Source organism: Diorhabda sublineata, chromosome 2 (assembly GCF_026230105.1).
Source record: "Diorhabda sublineata isolate icDioSubl1.1 chromosome 2, icDioSubl1.1, whole genome shotgun sequence".
Classification (NCBI taxonomy): Eukaryota; Metazoa; Arthropoda; class Insecta; order Coleoptera; family Chrysomelidae; genus Diorhabda; species Diorhabda sublineata.
Window position 1 is genome coordinate 10,496,822 of NC_079475.1, and position 16,000 is coordinate 10,512,821.

General features: G+C 33.7%; 1 protein-coding gene across 1 annotated transcript in view; it reads left to right on the forward strand.

The window, feature by feature from the left end:
- The window catches only part of LOC130440597 (uncharacterized), a 43,317-nt gene that overhangs the window by 18,678 nt on the left and 8,639 nt on the right, over nucleotides 1-16,000 (forward strand). Inside the window, exons 2-4 of the mRNA XM_056773858.1 lie at nucleotides 9,555-11,823; nucleotides 12,234-12,578; nucleotides 14,433-14,703. Of these exons, the coding sequence (XP_056629836.1) occupies nucleotides 9,555-11,823; nucleotides 12,234-12,578; nucleotides 14,433-14,703 (2,885 nt within the window). The remainder of the gene's footprint in view (nucleotides 1-9,554; nucleotides 11,824-12,233; nucleotides 12,579-14,432; nucleotides 14,704-16,000) is intronic.

Consider the following 16,000-nt stretch of genomic DNA (forward strand, 5'->3'; position numbering starts at 1 on the left):
ATCTGTCGCATGATATTTATTTTTCATTTTCACTATTTTCATCACAGTCGTTTTTGGTTTTGCTTCGATTCAAAATGAGTTCTTATATCGATTATTTGAACAGTAATCACTATTACTAGTGATTACTGAAAAACCGTAACTTGCATGTGAAAAGGAATACGATAAGTTAATTCATGACAAAATTTGCGCAAACTCAAGAGCACAGTCGCTTTTAACCCATTAGTGACCTGCGCCAATGAAAGTTGCATAATAATTCAGAATTTTCTGAGAAAAAAGTCTATCTTTTAGGATAACTTTTAATGCTAAGACGGCGACTGTAAAAAATATGGCTTAGTTGACAATATCATGTGAAAGTGAGTTGTTTTGGGTAATTTTTACCTTGTGGAGAAAGGAAATTTTTTGTTCTAAGGAAGAATTTTAGTTTCATATTCATGAATCCGTTCTTTTGCCATGGTATAAAAAAATAAGTTGCTGCTTTTTTTTAAGGAAAAATTGAAAAACTTTCTCGTATTTTGCTATATCTCTATTATCTACAGGCAGAGTTCCATTTTACAAGGGCAATATGTGAAAAAAAATTATATTCTTGATTTATTGAGAATAAACCTTGAATAAACTTAAACAAAATAGTCCTTTGGGAATAGTGACATTACGTGGAAATAAAGAAATAAAGTAAATCATAGGAAATCACAGGATAATCATGAGGTGGCCTCATTAGTTTGGGCTATAAATGCTTGTATGGTCAATGATGGGTATTGAATAGGCAGATTAGATTCTAGCATAGATCTTTTGTAATTCGAGAGTGACTTTGACCTGTACATTCTTCAGAATTATGGTCCTGAACAACACAATGCTCATACAGGAAAAATGAGCTTGGTTTAAGATTGTATCATTTAATTGCTAAAAGGGAATCCAAATGTTGAGTGTGTGTATCATATAAAAACCTAACAATTTACTTATGTAAGAAATGCAATCTTCCACTCCATCCAGAATGTTTTTTGGGCATCATCAACCTTAAAATATAAATTGTTGACGATTGGAGAAAGAATTTATGAAATTTGAAAGTGAAAAACTTAGATTTCAATTCAGATTTTAGATAAATGATTTTATAATAACTTTTTTTATTATCATAATTTAACTCCAGTATTTCTAGATGGAAATTTCTCGTTAAGTAATCAGGAGCAAGTGTAGTTTTTTGGGCCTAACTTGATGATTACTTATTATTATGTATTCAAGACATTTTTGAAACTTTAGAACGAATGATTCAAAAATTAGTTTTAAAAACATTTTGGGCATCAATGGGTTAGAGCAGAATAAACTTTCTTGTTTGATTAATAACGATGTTTAAGTGATAGATCAAGGAGTGGAAGCATCCGAGATTACCACTAGCTAAAGAGTTCATATAACCTCCAGAAAAAAACGTCGTGATAAGTGTAATTTGGGCTGCTGCAGGCGTATTTTTAGGAGATTCCCAGACGCTTCTTATGTCATTTTATTTCGTTAGCTAGTGAACGAAAAACGTGAAGATAGAACAGCCGAAATAGCTCAAGCAAGTCTCAAATGATTTGCATATCAATTCTAAATGGTACACCAGCATTTGTTTGCTAGAAGTGTTCGAAAAAATCAGAGAAAAAAATCGCAGGAGACAAATCATCATTTTTACCATGACATTGCGAGCTCTCATTTCGGTTGGTTCAAACCAAAACGGTTTTGAGCAGTCAAATATTGAATTGATGGGTCTTCCGCTTTATAGTTATTTCTTCTTATTACCGCAGATCAAATCACTATAATTCGGTGGTAACCTCCGGCAGGAAACTTCGTAGTAAAGTTCTCCCCTACCCTCCCAAAATAGCTAAAATAGGTCTCAAATTATTTGCGTAACTTTCATATTCCCAAATTTAGCTAATAGAGATTTTAAAGTTGAAGCATGAGACTTTATTGAAAAATATTCACCAATTACTTTGCATGTAAGTCGGCGGCGAAGCAAAACGATCAGTCATTGTAGTTTCTGTAATTTTGGCACAAGTTATTGACACAATTTTCAGTACCTCATTTTTGAATCACAAAAACAAAGATGCTATCAATTTTTTTAAAGTAAAATAAACACAACAAATAAAAATATGTATATTAATAATTCAATATGAATTAGCTTGAAACGAAATATTTAAAATCGTCGTTTTGTAATTATTTCTCCATATGGTAGCAGGAAATGATTTAATAATAAGCGTAGAATTGTGAAGAAATTATCTGTTGATAAATTTGATACATGAACATTGAACTGGAATCTGCAGATTAAATCGTTTAATGAAATTTCTAATGTATTATTAAGAGAGGAATTCATTTAATAATATAAAAATCGTTGATTAATGTTATTTATAATAGGTGCTTTCTCTATTAATGTACTGTTAACGTTACTTATACATTAAATAAGTTATTTCCCATACGATTACCTCATTAAAATGAATTCACCAGCATTTAGGGTAATCGAGAAACTGGAACAGCATCTTCTATGTTCGAAATATTTTATCTCCGATAGTGATCTAGTATATTCCAAAACGGGATATTTTGAGTCACAAAATAGTTATTTATGTAACGAGGTCTGGTTATTAAATAACAATATTGGTTACGAAACAGGATTTTATTATATCCCCTCGCCCCCTTTCTATACGTTTTTTCCATTGATCAAAGCGGTGCTGGAAGTCTTTTTGGTGAGCGCTTTCAGGAGCTCTGTCGTTTTTTGCTTTACCGCTTCCATCGATTAAAATCGAGTCCCTTTCAGAGCAGATCTTTTTCTAACCTTTCAAGGAAATCCTGACGCAAAAGCTTTTGGTCAGGAGTCAGATTTTCTGGCACCAACTTCGCATAGACTTTTGTCATGTGTAATTTCTCATGTAAAATTTTTCTAACCAGATGCTCATTCGAGGATCTGCGCGCATAATTTGGTTGATTTTGGTCACCATTCCCGGAGTTGAAACAGTCACAGGGCAACCTGGGCGTTGCTCATCTTCAGTGGTTTCTCGGTCATCACTAAAGCGCTTACACCACACAAAAACACGCGCACGAGATAGAGAGTCCCCATGGGCCTGTCAAATCTGACACTGGTATCTTGAAGTTAAACATTTTAAATGGTGAACGTATTTAGAATGTGCTATTTGAGTTGTTGGAAATGAATCGCAAATATTTCTGTGCGTTGACTTGCTATTACTTTCTACGTGGATTAAACTAGAACCCAATCAACTATCGGTGATGGAGCACCATCTCGAACTATCGTCTTTCGTTGGTTTTCCAGAATCAATCATAGTCGCACTTCGCTACAGGAACAATTTTTTTATATTCGTTCTAAAACGGCTGTTGTACCAGAAAACATCTATGCTGATGCTGTTGATATTGACATACTACGAGATTGAGGCATACTTGGGCATTGGTTTCACTCGCATACATTCAATATTGCATGAATATTTGGCAGTCAAAAAGATTTATTCGCGTTGGATATGGCATAGTTTGACAATCGCTCAAAAAAAGCTCGTGTAGATTGGTGCTAAGAAAAAATTCAATCGCAATACTTCGAAAGGAGTCTATAAGATTGTGGCAGGCAACGAATCTAGGGTTTATACATATGAACCCGTTATTTAAAAACAATCGACTGTATGAGTCTTCCAAGACTAACCAAATCCAACAAAAGTTATTCGCACATGAAGCACTCAGAAGCCTGTCGCCTGTTTTTACAGAATAACTGGAAAAGTCTCCACGGTTACAATAGAGCCACGTAGAACGGTCAATTCTGATTGGTACATCAGCATTTCTTTGCTAGAAGTGTTCAAAAAAACAGGAAAAACAATCGCACCGTTTTTAAACAGTCAAAACATTGAATTGATTACTAAATATCTAAAGTAAATTGCAAGGTCAACGTTTTTCTACACCTGAAGAAACGGTTGATGCTTTCAAATCACTTCAATCTCATAACTTGAATAACAACTCTCGTAAAACAAATGTAATACAATTCCTTTTTCCATTTTGTCCCTATTTTATATCGAAAAACATTATACTAGAAAAATTGTGGCAACTATAATTTGATGTTAACAAACTAGATAATAAAAAATAAAAGAAAAAGGGAATGGAACGAGGTGAAGGATTTAATTGCAAACCTCCATAACCACAAAAAGTAGCAGTAGAGTTCATAAATAATTTGTTTCCAAAAAAGTCACGCCTCGTTTTCGAAAAAGCCTATTAGACATTTCGATTATGGTGCGACGCTAATAACGTCCACACAATAATTTAAATTATTATGCTTATTTTCAAAGTAAAGATAAAAAATGATCCATCTTATTGTCCACACATTCAAAGTTGAAGGTCTGCTTGGGTGTAGATGAAAATGTTATATATTTAGAATTATTCAAGATTTTACGCTTACTTGAAACATTTTCTCAAGAATATGAACCTAAAAGTCCAAAGTTTTGGAATCTGATGATATTCATCTTTAAAACACCAGAAAGTAAGGAGAGCAAAGGAAAACTAAGAAATAGAGAATGAGCTAGCGAAGGAAAATATAGTGAGATACATAAAAGCACAAAGACTCAACTAGGATGGGCATATAATGAGAAAACGAATTGAAATGATCAAAAGATTAACGCAATGAACCCCTTTGTGGCCAAGGAGAAGGGGCAGGTCGAGAAAGACTTAGAGAAACAGAGTAGGACATAAGAGCTCTCAATATAGAGAACTGGAGGGTAAAATGCCGGAACCAGAAGGAATGACAATAAAAGCAGCCAAGACAAACGATAAACTATGAAGAAAACAAAAAAAAACAAGGAGTAATTCACCTCAAAAAATGATTTTAAAGCGCTAAAAGCGATAGTCATAATCCAAAAGAATGAAAGACTTGATAATGATTTTTGTTGGAGAGTGAGTAAAAGAAAACGTTTTATGTAAATTTGTGAAATTTTTGGAATTGTTTTTGCTAGAATTCTCTTTTTCGTTAACTAATATTGAATCTTTCTTTTTTTGTCGCTTTCCAAAAATTATTAAAAATTATATTAAAAACAATTTTTTCAAACAGGATAAACGTCTAATTTGATTGGCCCATAAATTTCATTATCATTATACACATTGATTTGGTTACTTTTATTTTAGTGATTTTGTTACAATAAAGAAGGCGTTAGAGCAACTTTAATTCTCTAGCCATACATTATTGAAGGGCAATAACCATCAATTAATAAAAGTAAATGAAATATTAAAAAAGTGTTCCATTAAGCTTTCCACTATAAAAATATACATTGAGAGTACTAAATGATTTGTGAAAGTTGTCCAGCAATGTCTTTTACCGACAATATCCGATGATGAAATAGCCAATAATTTAAATTCTTCAGATGGGTACTTTCAAAAATTCTGTATATATTATATTGGAATTTTAATCAGAGAAACCGGTTATTTCGTTCTTGTAATGGGTTTGACTAAGCGCGATGATGTCTCTGAAATGTTAATTGAGTTTAGATAAAACTCAACCGAAATATCCATTAATAGTTACCCTACTTGAAAAAAAAAATTTAGACATTTACTTAACAACATCTACCTCTGATCTAGTGAAAAATTTCATCATATTAAATGCCAAAAAATCAGTCAAATACATTTAATAAGTTCCAGGCATAAATGCCTAAAAGGCAATTATGCCCGAAAGACCTTATTATTCTGTGGCAGAATTCTACAATCTACCATAGAGTGGAATATGAAATAAGGTATTAATATTGTATTATAATAATTTTTAAGTCAAATTCTTATGTTGTATTATCTTATACAGGGTGTTTCGAAAAAAGGTAATCCCGTCTCTAGGATAGGTAGAAAAGTGAAAAATGTTTGGGGTTTGCTCAATAAAAAATTTTCGTAACGCCATCTGTATTTAAGATAGAGAAAGTTGTAGAAAAAAAAAATGATTTCTTATACCTTACGATTTTGCCGCAACTACTGGCAACGTTGTATTGAAATTTTATGCGAATATGTTTGCTTATACATCCAATGAATTTGTTTTTAAGTCTGATTCTCATAGAGGACACTAGTTACACGGTTCGTACCAAGTAGTATTGAACATCACTTTTTCAATATTAGATTTATTAAGCAAAATTTCAAAAGAAATTTATCATTATCAATTTTACACTAAAAAGATACTCTCGATAAAACTCGATACTGTGTATTGTTTTCGGAATATTTTGATTTGAAAATTACGAAAAATGATAAAATTATTATTATTAGTTATTAAACATTATTAGAATTGAAAATTTTCTTTCGCGTGAATTAGACCCCATCGATAAAACGAATACATTAAAAAAACTGCGACTACAGGCTTTTGTTTCTTGTAACGTTTCACAAAAATCCAGGTTAATCAGTATGAAATCTTGTTTTCCAAAGTTGAATAATTATAAGCACTGAGCTATTGGAGGCATTAGTATGAAACAAACAACAATTTGATGATTATGTATATCATCAAGCTGTTGTCTGTTTTGTACTAAGGGCCCCAATAGCTCAGTACCAATAATCACACGGTAACAGCATTTTCTCTGAGTTTGGAAAACTGTCATTCATTGATAGTTATAACGTTGAATGAATAATAATTACATTTCTGAAGCCTCGTTATTTGTTAAATTAGATATTGTTAATAAAAATATTCTCAAATTTTGACACACTGACATGTTATAAACCTTAGTTTAGGAAACTTCAGTCCATCTGTTACATTTTATGCAGAAAAGTTTCCTCATTTAGAGCTATTGAACGACGTTGTCGAGAAACTGGGAATGTGAGACCTAAAAAAATAAATTCCGGTAGACCAAGAATGATTTTAAAATGATTTTAAATTTAGTTGATCAAAATCCAACAGTTAGATTAGGTTAAGTTAGCATAAGGCATATTACAAGACAAACAAATACGTCTTCTTCAAGTACTTGGAGGATACTCAAAGAGCTACATCCTTAGAGAGAGCAGTTAATCCCAATTTTTTAAAATGTATTCTTTTTTTAATTCACATAATGTCTACTAATTAAAAATAATAATAATAATAATTGATAGCTCTATCAATACTTTATACCAGCATCGGTTACTACTTCATAATTTTCAAATCAAAATATTCCGAAAACGGTACACAGAGTATCGAGTTTTATCAAAAGTACCTTTTTGGTGTAAAATTAAATGATGTTCAACGTTCGCTTGAAATTTTGTTTAATAAATCTAATATTGAAAAAGTTATTTCAATACGATGTTACGGAAAAATCGATCTATTCTAGAGAAGGGAACACCTTTTTTTGAAACACCCTGTATAAAATTGTGTGGCTTTAGGTACTTGCTATTCAAAAATATGCATGTTTAATTTGAACGTCGATAAATGTGAATTTAAAATTATGTACGGTAACCAAAATAAATTGTTTCCAAAATCTATATCCACATACATATTCATCACAATTACAATTATTATGTTTGATAATTTTTTCGCAACTACTAGATTTATAAGATAAGAATTCATCTAGAGAATTTGTGGTTCAGACCTGTCTAAGCGAAAGAATTTTCCGTAAATTCCTTAAGAAAACATTTATTTTTATTGGGTTGAGTAAAAGTGAAAGAATAAAATAGGAAAAACAAAAATTTACGATACTCAACGTGAAATTATTTACCGTTAAGCTAAGTAACCTTTCAAGGTCGAATTTATTGGACGTGGCCTTAATTTGTTGCCAACTTTTAAATGTTTTAATACAAAATACTAGAGAAAGGAACGGTATGGACGAAAACAGTAAAATAATAGGTAATAAAATAATAATAGTCAATTCAATTCAATTCTTTTTTATATTAAAGGAAATATTTTAATTTTAGTGAACCATACATGAGGTTTAGTGCTTAAAATTAGTTATAATCAAACGTTAGTTCAAAATTCGCTTCATTGAACAGATGGCGTTCAATATTTCGTTTCAAATGAGTATTTTATCACTTCAAATTCAATATAAATCTTATAACTCAATAAACAAGAAATTTTTTATTGAATTTTTATATTATTTAAGCTGAAATTCCGAAATTCTATTGAAAAAAACAGATTTTTATAGCAAAATGAGCAATTCTAGATAACTTTCATAACTTTCACACAAATATTGAATAAAAATAAATTTTTCCAGCTTTAAGAATCGATATCTCGAAAACGAAGTGATATATAAAAAAATTTTATTCCTTATTTTCGACTTATTTTGGGTCGATTCACAAAATGGCATAGTCAAATCTTGGTGCTAGGAAATCGTACTCGTGCCAGCTTTTGTATCTGACCACTAAGTCCTTTGGGCTGTTTCTGTTATAATGTGCCAACTCGTGATCGTGGTTGTCATGAAGATTAAACAACTCGTGCAGTTCGAGATTTTGATTATGATATGAAAAACAAAAATAAAATATAAATCCACAGTGTATTTCAGTAAAAAATATTTTAGATTCCTAACACGTAACCAAACACATGAAAAACAATAGAAAAGATTACATTTTGTAACTGTTTCGCTTTCGAGAATTTTAAAACTTCATTTCTCTATTAATTTTTGAATCTCCCAGCTTTACAAAATTGATTAGGTAATACTCCTAATGAATCTGACACGAGTTGCATTATGTACTGGGACTACCTTTTCGTTTACCTGAAATATCCCCGTGCCGAATCATCGAATGCGTAGTAGAAAAGCTTTCATTTCGTATTTCGGATTCCACTATTATTTACTATTAGCTAGCATTGAATGATATATTTTTCATTTCGAATCTTCGTGATAAATCTGATAATATCTCTCTTCGATCTTATAAAGAAATAAATTTAGTTGTAATTGATTTGGGGACTCCACATTGAAAAATGTCAACCACACAATAATAAGAAATTCTCAAAAAGTGAATTTATCAAATTATTCCAATTATCACAAGAAATGTTTAATGATTTTCAATTACTATAGAAAGTTATGTTATCAAATGGAAAAGGGTGAGAGCCTTGAATTCAATCTCTAAACGTCAGTGGGTAAATCGCCGTTGATTAAGTCTACAGTTTCTTCCTTTTTCCACAATTAGCGATATTACGAATCGTTTCCGATTCCTTTAGAGCTTGGAAATGGTCTCTTAGATGAAGGTGTTCGATTAAAAATACAATGCAGATTTAAATTAGTAAACCTTTTGAATGGAGCAGTTGATTATTAGCACAAGCAAAAGGTCTATCTATGAGTGCCTCAGCTTTTCTGTTGCGTGGTATTTCCAATCATAGCTCTATAGAGACTCTCTTGCAAGCAAACTTCTCAGCCAAGTGAAAACTAAGAATTGACTTTAGACCTCACAGCCATACATTAGTATCCGAGAAAAATTATTTCGACCAAGTTTTCCTTGAAATGTTGTTGGTATTAATAAATTATTAGCAAATAAATGAACTACAAATTAATTCAATCAAACAATTTATTTTCACTCGGACACAAAACTTCTACTAATCGTATTACATTTGACCTTGATCTATGTGTACATGAATCGACAAAATAATCATATTGTGTCTTAATATATTTACTAGATTCATCATTTTCTAGATTATCATCTGTTACTTATTGGAGTTCACGTCTGCTATAGATGAACACCGGCCAAAAAAGAGCGTCGAAGATCGAGGAAAAAGAAATCTTGAACGCCAAGTATCTCACCATTATTCATCTCTTCCAAACTACCGTTTAGAAAGAAGAATTTCATCTGGTCCTCACTATCAAAATCCACAGTTCTATTCCCGACCATACAATAAAGGTAGACCACAATCTTATCCCATTCCTCCTTATGCAGTTCAAATGGAACCTCTTGTCCATTATTCTCAAAGAGATCCTTTGTATGATACTAACATTTTGTCCCTAGATCCAAAGAACGGAGATCTACTAACAGAAAATAATCAAGTCCAAGAAAACATCGACAGATATGGATACCATAAGCCACGTGTCATTGAAAGACCCGTGTATATCAAAGAACCAGAGCCTATCATCGAAATTATCATCAAAGAGTCTAATGTGTCATTACCGGCGCCACCTACAGCTCCTCCACCACCGAAAAAAAAGAAAGAACAAGTACAGGTATTTTACGTCAAGTACCAGAAAAACCCACATGGATCAGGAAAAGACAGCATTTTATACGATAAACCAGTACCTGCCATTTCACCTCATATTCCTGATGATGAACCCGAAGAAACACCGATTCCTCAATACCAACAGAGCGTAACTGCACCTCCACCTCCTAGTACTACTCTTAGAACTATTATTAAGCCCGATTCTGAGGTTTATCATAGTCCAAGTGGGGTTAAAGTCACATTCGGTAAAGAAGGATTTGATTACGATAAAAGATCTAGTAAACCTGAGGATTACGTTCCTTTACGATCTGCCGCCCCACAAGGAAGACAACTAACATCCTTTTCAAATACTTATTTTAAGAGTCCTACTAGTAACAGTTTTCCAACTGTACCACACGGCTTGAGCTCAAACCTGAGACAACCACAGCCTTACAGAACCATTAATCTTCCTTCCAGTTATAAACCATTCGGAAGGCAATCTGGACCGTCTGCACCGCAACAGATTCCAAGTTTCTCATTCCAAAATTCTCAATTTGGAGCACAATTCAGTAGTTTCTCTCAACCCACCCCATCCAAATTTGAGCATTCCGTTTCGCACCCTGCTCCTGCTAGATTCCAGGCTCCATCAAAACCAAATCTTCCTCAAAATAGACAACCTGTACCTTATAAACCGTTCGATAATCTGCAACCACAGCAGAATCTTCCACAAACATCTGCACTACATCAACCCATACAATTAAGACCTGAGACTCATTTCCCAATACAACAACAATTACCTCTACATGAAGAAACTCGAAACTTCAACTCCCAGAGATTCAATCATTTGAATAGTGGAGAAATATCAGCTCGACAACCTATCTCACAACTCCAGATTCCACAACAATATCAACAACTGCCAAAAAATCTACCACAAGCAAACTTCCGCCTACCTCAGCAAGATCACTTGACTCAAACTTTTCAACAAACTAGACCAGACCATCAACTAAACGTCTACAGACCTCAAAAGAATATACAACCTCAAATAAACTACCAAATTAAAAATCCCGCTCCGGCTGCTACTCCATCGCAATTCCAACATCCTCAATCTAATCCTCCTGAACATTTCCATGCTCCTCATCAACATAATTTCTTTTCTCAGCAAAATGCTCCTCCTCAAACATCACCATTTAATATTCAAAGAAGTCCACAACAGCAACAAAATTTCGTTACTCAATCACCTCATCAACAAAATGAGCACGTTAAAGATATATCAGCAGCTCAAAGTATTTTACCACCTGGTGGTCAACTGATTCCATCAGTATCCAAATACGAAACACATATTTCTTCGATCGAACCAGCTCCTTCACAAAGACTATCGCCACAACAATATCAACAAAAAATTATACAGCAATTCAATCAAGACAATTTACCCCAAAAAGAAACGAATCGGGAGTTGTTGGGCAGTAACGAACTACTTACCAGACAACAAAGTTCTGGATTACCACATAACAATCAAGCGTTCCGTACTTATCAACAAAGCAATTCGGGACAACAAAATACTATACATCAACAATATTTCTCTCAACAACAAAATAAAAACCCACAACCGAATCAAAACGAAAACTATAATCAGTATTTTAGAAATACTCAATTGGCAGAGACCTCACAACCTCAACAAAGTAGTCGAAACAAGGACAACCAATTCAATGGACGACCAGAAGAGCAAATAAGGCAGTTCTACCAGCAAAGTTCCGATTTTGGGCAGGGTGCAAGAGGTAACTACTTTCTACTTAACATTATTCATTATTCTATTTAGGTTTATATTTGTTTCTCAAGTTCAAATATTAATGTGTTGGAAATATCATAAAACTGTGGGTTTCTAATTGGGGCTCTTCTTATTTGCAAATGAAAAGAATTTTAAAATAAATATTGTATATTATATTGCCTTCTACTTTAAAAAAGTTTGTTGCAACAAGGAAGTAAAAACATATATTGCTGAAGAGATAGGAAAAGGCTTTTTCAACTAGAGTTTAAGGAATGTTGGAGATGTGTCTGTATTGAATAAATGTATGCCCTTATAGTCGAACTTTTAATTTTTTTATATCTCAAAATATATAGCGTTACTCATTGCCACAAGAATATTCAATGTTGCTTTGTACATTATAGTTTTTTCACCAATTCGCAGGTAATACTGTAAGCTACTCGCAGTCGATTGGAAACGAATATCGAATAGGAGACGTGAAAACAACATCCAGAAACCCTTACCAAAGTACTACGCCAACATCTACCACCACCACAACGACACCAAAGCCTCCTTCAACTACTACCAAGGATCCAAAAATTTTAGAAGCTCAACTTCCAGATGAAGTACCTGATGATCTTAGGAAGCAACTGTTATCTTCGGGTATCTTGAATCATGCTGATATTTCAGTACTTGATTACGATAAAGTTGGAGATATTCCATTATCTGCTTTACCACCAGATCAACTTGCCAACTTTTATGGAGCAGGGGGCGCCGCTCAATTATCAGGTAAACTCTTGATATTTTATTTTGTATTCTTATTTCATTAACAATCATTCTTTTCCGATCATATCTTGACATATCTGCAATTTATTATCGATTTCTCAACATCAGTGAGATATTTGTAAAGCAATTATCTTGTCAGCTTCTCGTATTTTGTGTAATTTTGTAATTTGTGTAAATTTACCGCACATATTCTTTGTCAATACCTACAGATTTATCGCACGAATACTTAACCGACTTTTTCGCTATTTTCATCTATTTTTCAATTTGGGAAGGTTCCAAGATTACAAGTTCTATGTGAAATTTCTTAACAATCCGTTGTTTTAGTTTTATGTCAATAATTTTTACGGCAAAACATAAAAGCAGTCCCTATACAAATGAAATATTTCAGGGCAAACAGCTGATAGTAGCTAATGTTTGGCGTATGCGTACTTTTTTGTTGCAACGATCTCGTTACTTGATAGCCACACCTCATACTCAACTAACATTGGTGGGACTCATCCGTACTTTGGCTATTTGCCTTGTCAGGTGTCAATAACGAAGCAGATTGATAATCTTCTATATTGAATGCACAAATAAATTGTATGTAATTACACACTTATTACTTGATAGTTAAGATAGGAGATTAATTCGTTGGGAAATATTTTTTTCAGTACTAATGAGTCATTTTTTTGCTGGTATCTTTTTTGAAACACCGTTTTTGAGAAATCACGCGTGAATCGTGTCTTGTATCATTGTCATACTTGCTCAGTTTGGTCTATAATTTAATCATGAATCGACGAACAACGCTTGCCAATTATTGAATTTTACTATCAAAATTCATGCTCGGTTAAAAGAGTGCATTGCTAACTTCTTCCAATTTATGGGCAGTTTGGTCGGTCTACCTAGGGAACTATTCGGAAACTTGTGTCTGAATTTCGAGCCCAGTTTACACCATTTGGCATTAAACCATTAACACCCAAACGTACAGTGAGAACCGAAGAAAATTTTGCGAAAGGATTTTTTATCGAAAAATTGTGTTCAGAGACGAAGCTCGTTTCTGGTTGAATGAAAACGTCAACAAGCAAAATTGCTACATCTGGTGTGAAGACCAGCCAGAAGCATTGCAAGAGTTACCAATGCATCCCGGAAAATTCACTGTTTGTTGTGGATTTGGCCAATGGCATCATCTTCTTCAAAAGCTACAAAATGACCGGAACGTTACTGTGAATGGCGAGCGCCACCATGTGATGATTGACGATTTTTTTTACCAAAATGGAAGAGTTGGACATACCTGACATGTGGTTTCAACAAGACGATGCCACGTGCCAAACGGCACGCAAAACAATGGCCAACTTGAGAACCGCCTTCGGTGAACATTTCATCCCACGTTTGGGGCCCGTCAATTGGCCGCCTAGATCGTCTGATTTAACGCCTTTGGACTATTTCTTGTGGGGCTAATGTCTACAGGGATAAACCAGCAATGATGGACGCAATGGAAGTCGATATTTGTATATTAAAATTGGAGGGGCTATCTGAAGCGGAGCCACGGCGAACACTTGCATCGCTCTATCGATTCCAATATAGTTTTCATCAATTTTTCCAAATTTTTTGTGGTTTTTTTCAAAATCAAATCCTACAACTTAAAAAATCACTGATTACAGCTATCAACATTAATTTTTATATAGTTCATATTATTATTGAAATATAAAACGACGACATAAAAATATCAATCACACGATTACTAATCTTTATTAACAACAGATGTCTTAGCTAGCATGAAACAATTAGTGCCACAAGAAGATGGTATTTTTTTGTAATTGGTGTACAGTCTCGATAAAACTTCACCTACCACCATTTCCTTGACCTTAATTGTTACAGCCAGTGACCCAGTTCCTTCGGTGGTACGACAAGACGGTACAACAGTTGAAGATCACGTGGAATTCGAAGGCGACGAACCTGAAATGGCTGCATCGGAATTAGTAGAAAAAATAGTTGCAAGTCCGTTGGTGGCTGAGCCCTCTAGTCTCGAAATGAAGGTGGTCCGGTACGATCCAAGTACCGATAACGGACAACAGGTGCAAGAAAAGTATGTCGAAGAAGAAGCGGATCAGGTGAATCCGGTGGTATTAAACGATAACTCGTATAACAGGTGAGAAAATAAAGTCTTGCTACAGATTAATACTACTATAATTTACAATAAAATAACAATCAGCGAGTTTTAAGATGGTGAAAATTAGTTTTTCATTCAGAAGTTCAGAAAATCATTTTTATATTTAAATTCTATAACTGATTAATTGATAAGGCTCATAAATATCTTTTAAATCTTATCAAAGTCCTTTGTATCAATTTCTTTCTTTAGTAATAAGTTCACTACCTCCTTTTACAGAATAGGAAACAATCTATCTGACAAAGATATCATTGAAACAAATGAAATAACATTGAATATAAGAAATAACATTAAATTTAATGTATTAAAAGTTTACTATAAAATAAATAATCACAATGTCATATCTTGTCTTAACTAAACTATGAAATGGCAAGGTAAGGCAAGGCCTTGGTAAGTTATGAAAATTGAATTACTGTAGTTCTATGGTGCACAGAAGTACCTGGCCTGACCTAAAGATGGCGGTGGTTGCTAGAAACTATATTAGAAAGTACACAATCTATACAGCATATGTTTCAAATTTGAAGACGCAGCGTTGTTTAGTATTTGTTTGGTAGCAATCAATAATGAATTGTTAAACAAGAAAAAATTAGTCATCGTTATTTGATACAAGACTTTCATTTGGAAGGCCTTAGCCCAACCGATATAAAAGCTGAACTAGCTTCTGCTCTGGTTAAGACTGGGTAGCAGAGTTTACAAAAGGCCGTACGACCGGCGGGGACCAGCATCACAGTGGTCGACTAAATGAAGTGACGACTTCAGCTCAAGGTCTTGACGTCTGTTTTTTAGGATGTGGGTGGGATAATTTTCATTGACTATCTTGAAAGAGACAAAAACTATCAACGGCGAAAATTTTGCGATCGCATTGCAGCGTTTGAGAGAAGAAAACAAGTAAAAACGGTTGTTTTTCGCTAATAATATCTCAAATAATTACAATCATGCCCAAGAACGGGCATATCAGGCATTTTGTTTATTTTGGAATTCTATTGATATTTTCACGATTCTGTGATTATAAAAAATATATTTTCTTCAATGATGACTGCGAGTATGATCTTTGTAGCAGTAATATTTATCTATAGCAGATATTACAGACCCATATAGGATTCTACGATGGGCCCAGTATAGGCCCAGTCTTGGGCCAAATATGTACAACTCTAGTCCTAGCTTGGAATCCATTATTGGCCCAGATTTGCTGTGACTCTGGCATGATCGCAATGTCCCTTGCTTGGTTTGCAAGCCTGGACCAGGCCTGGTTGCCTAGATAAACCCAAGACTGGTCTGC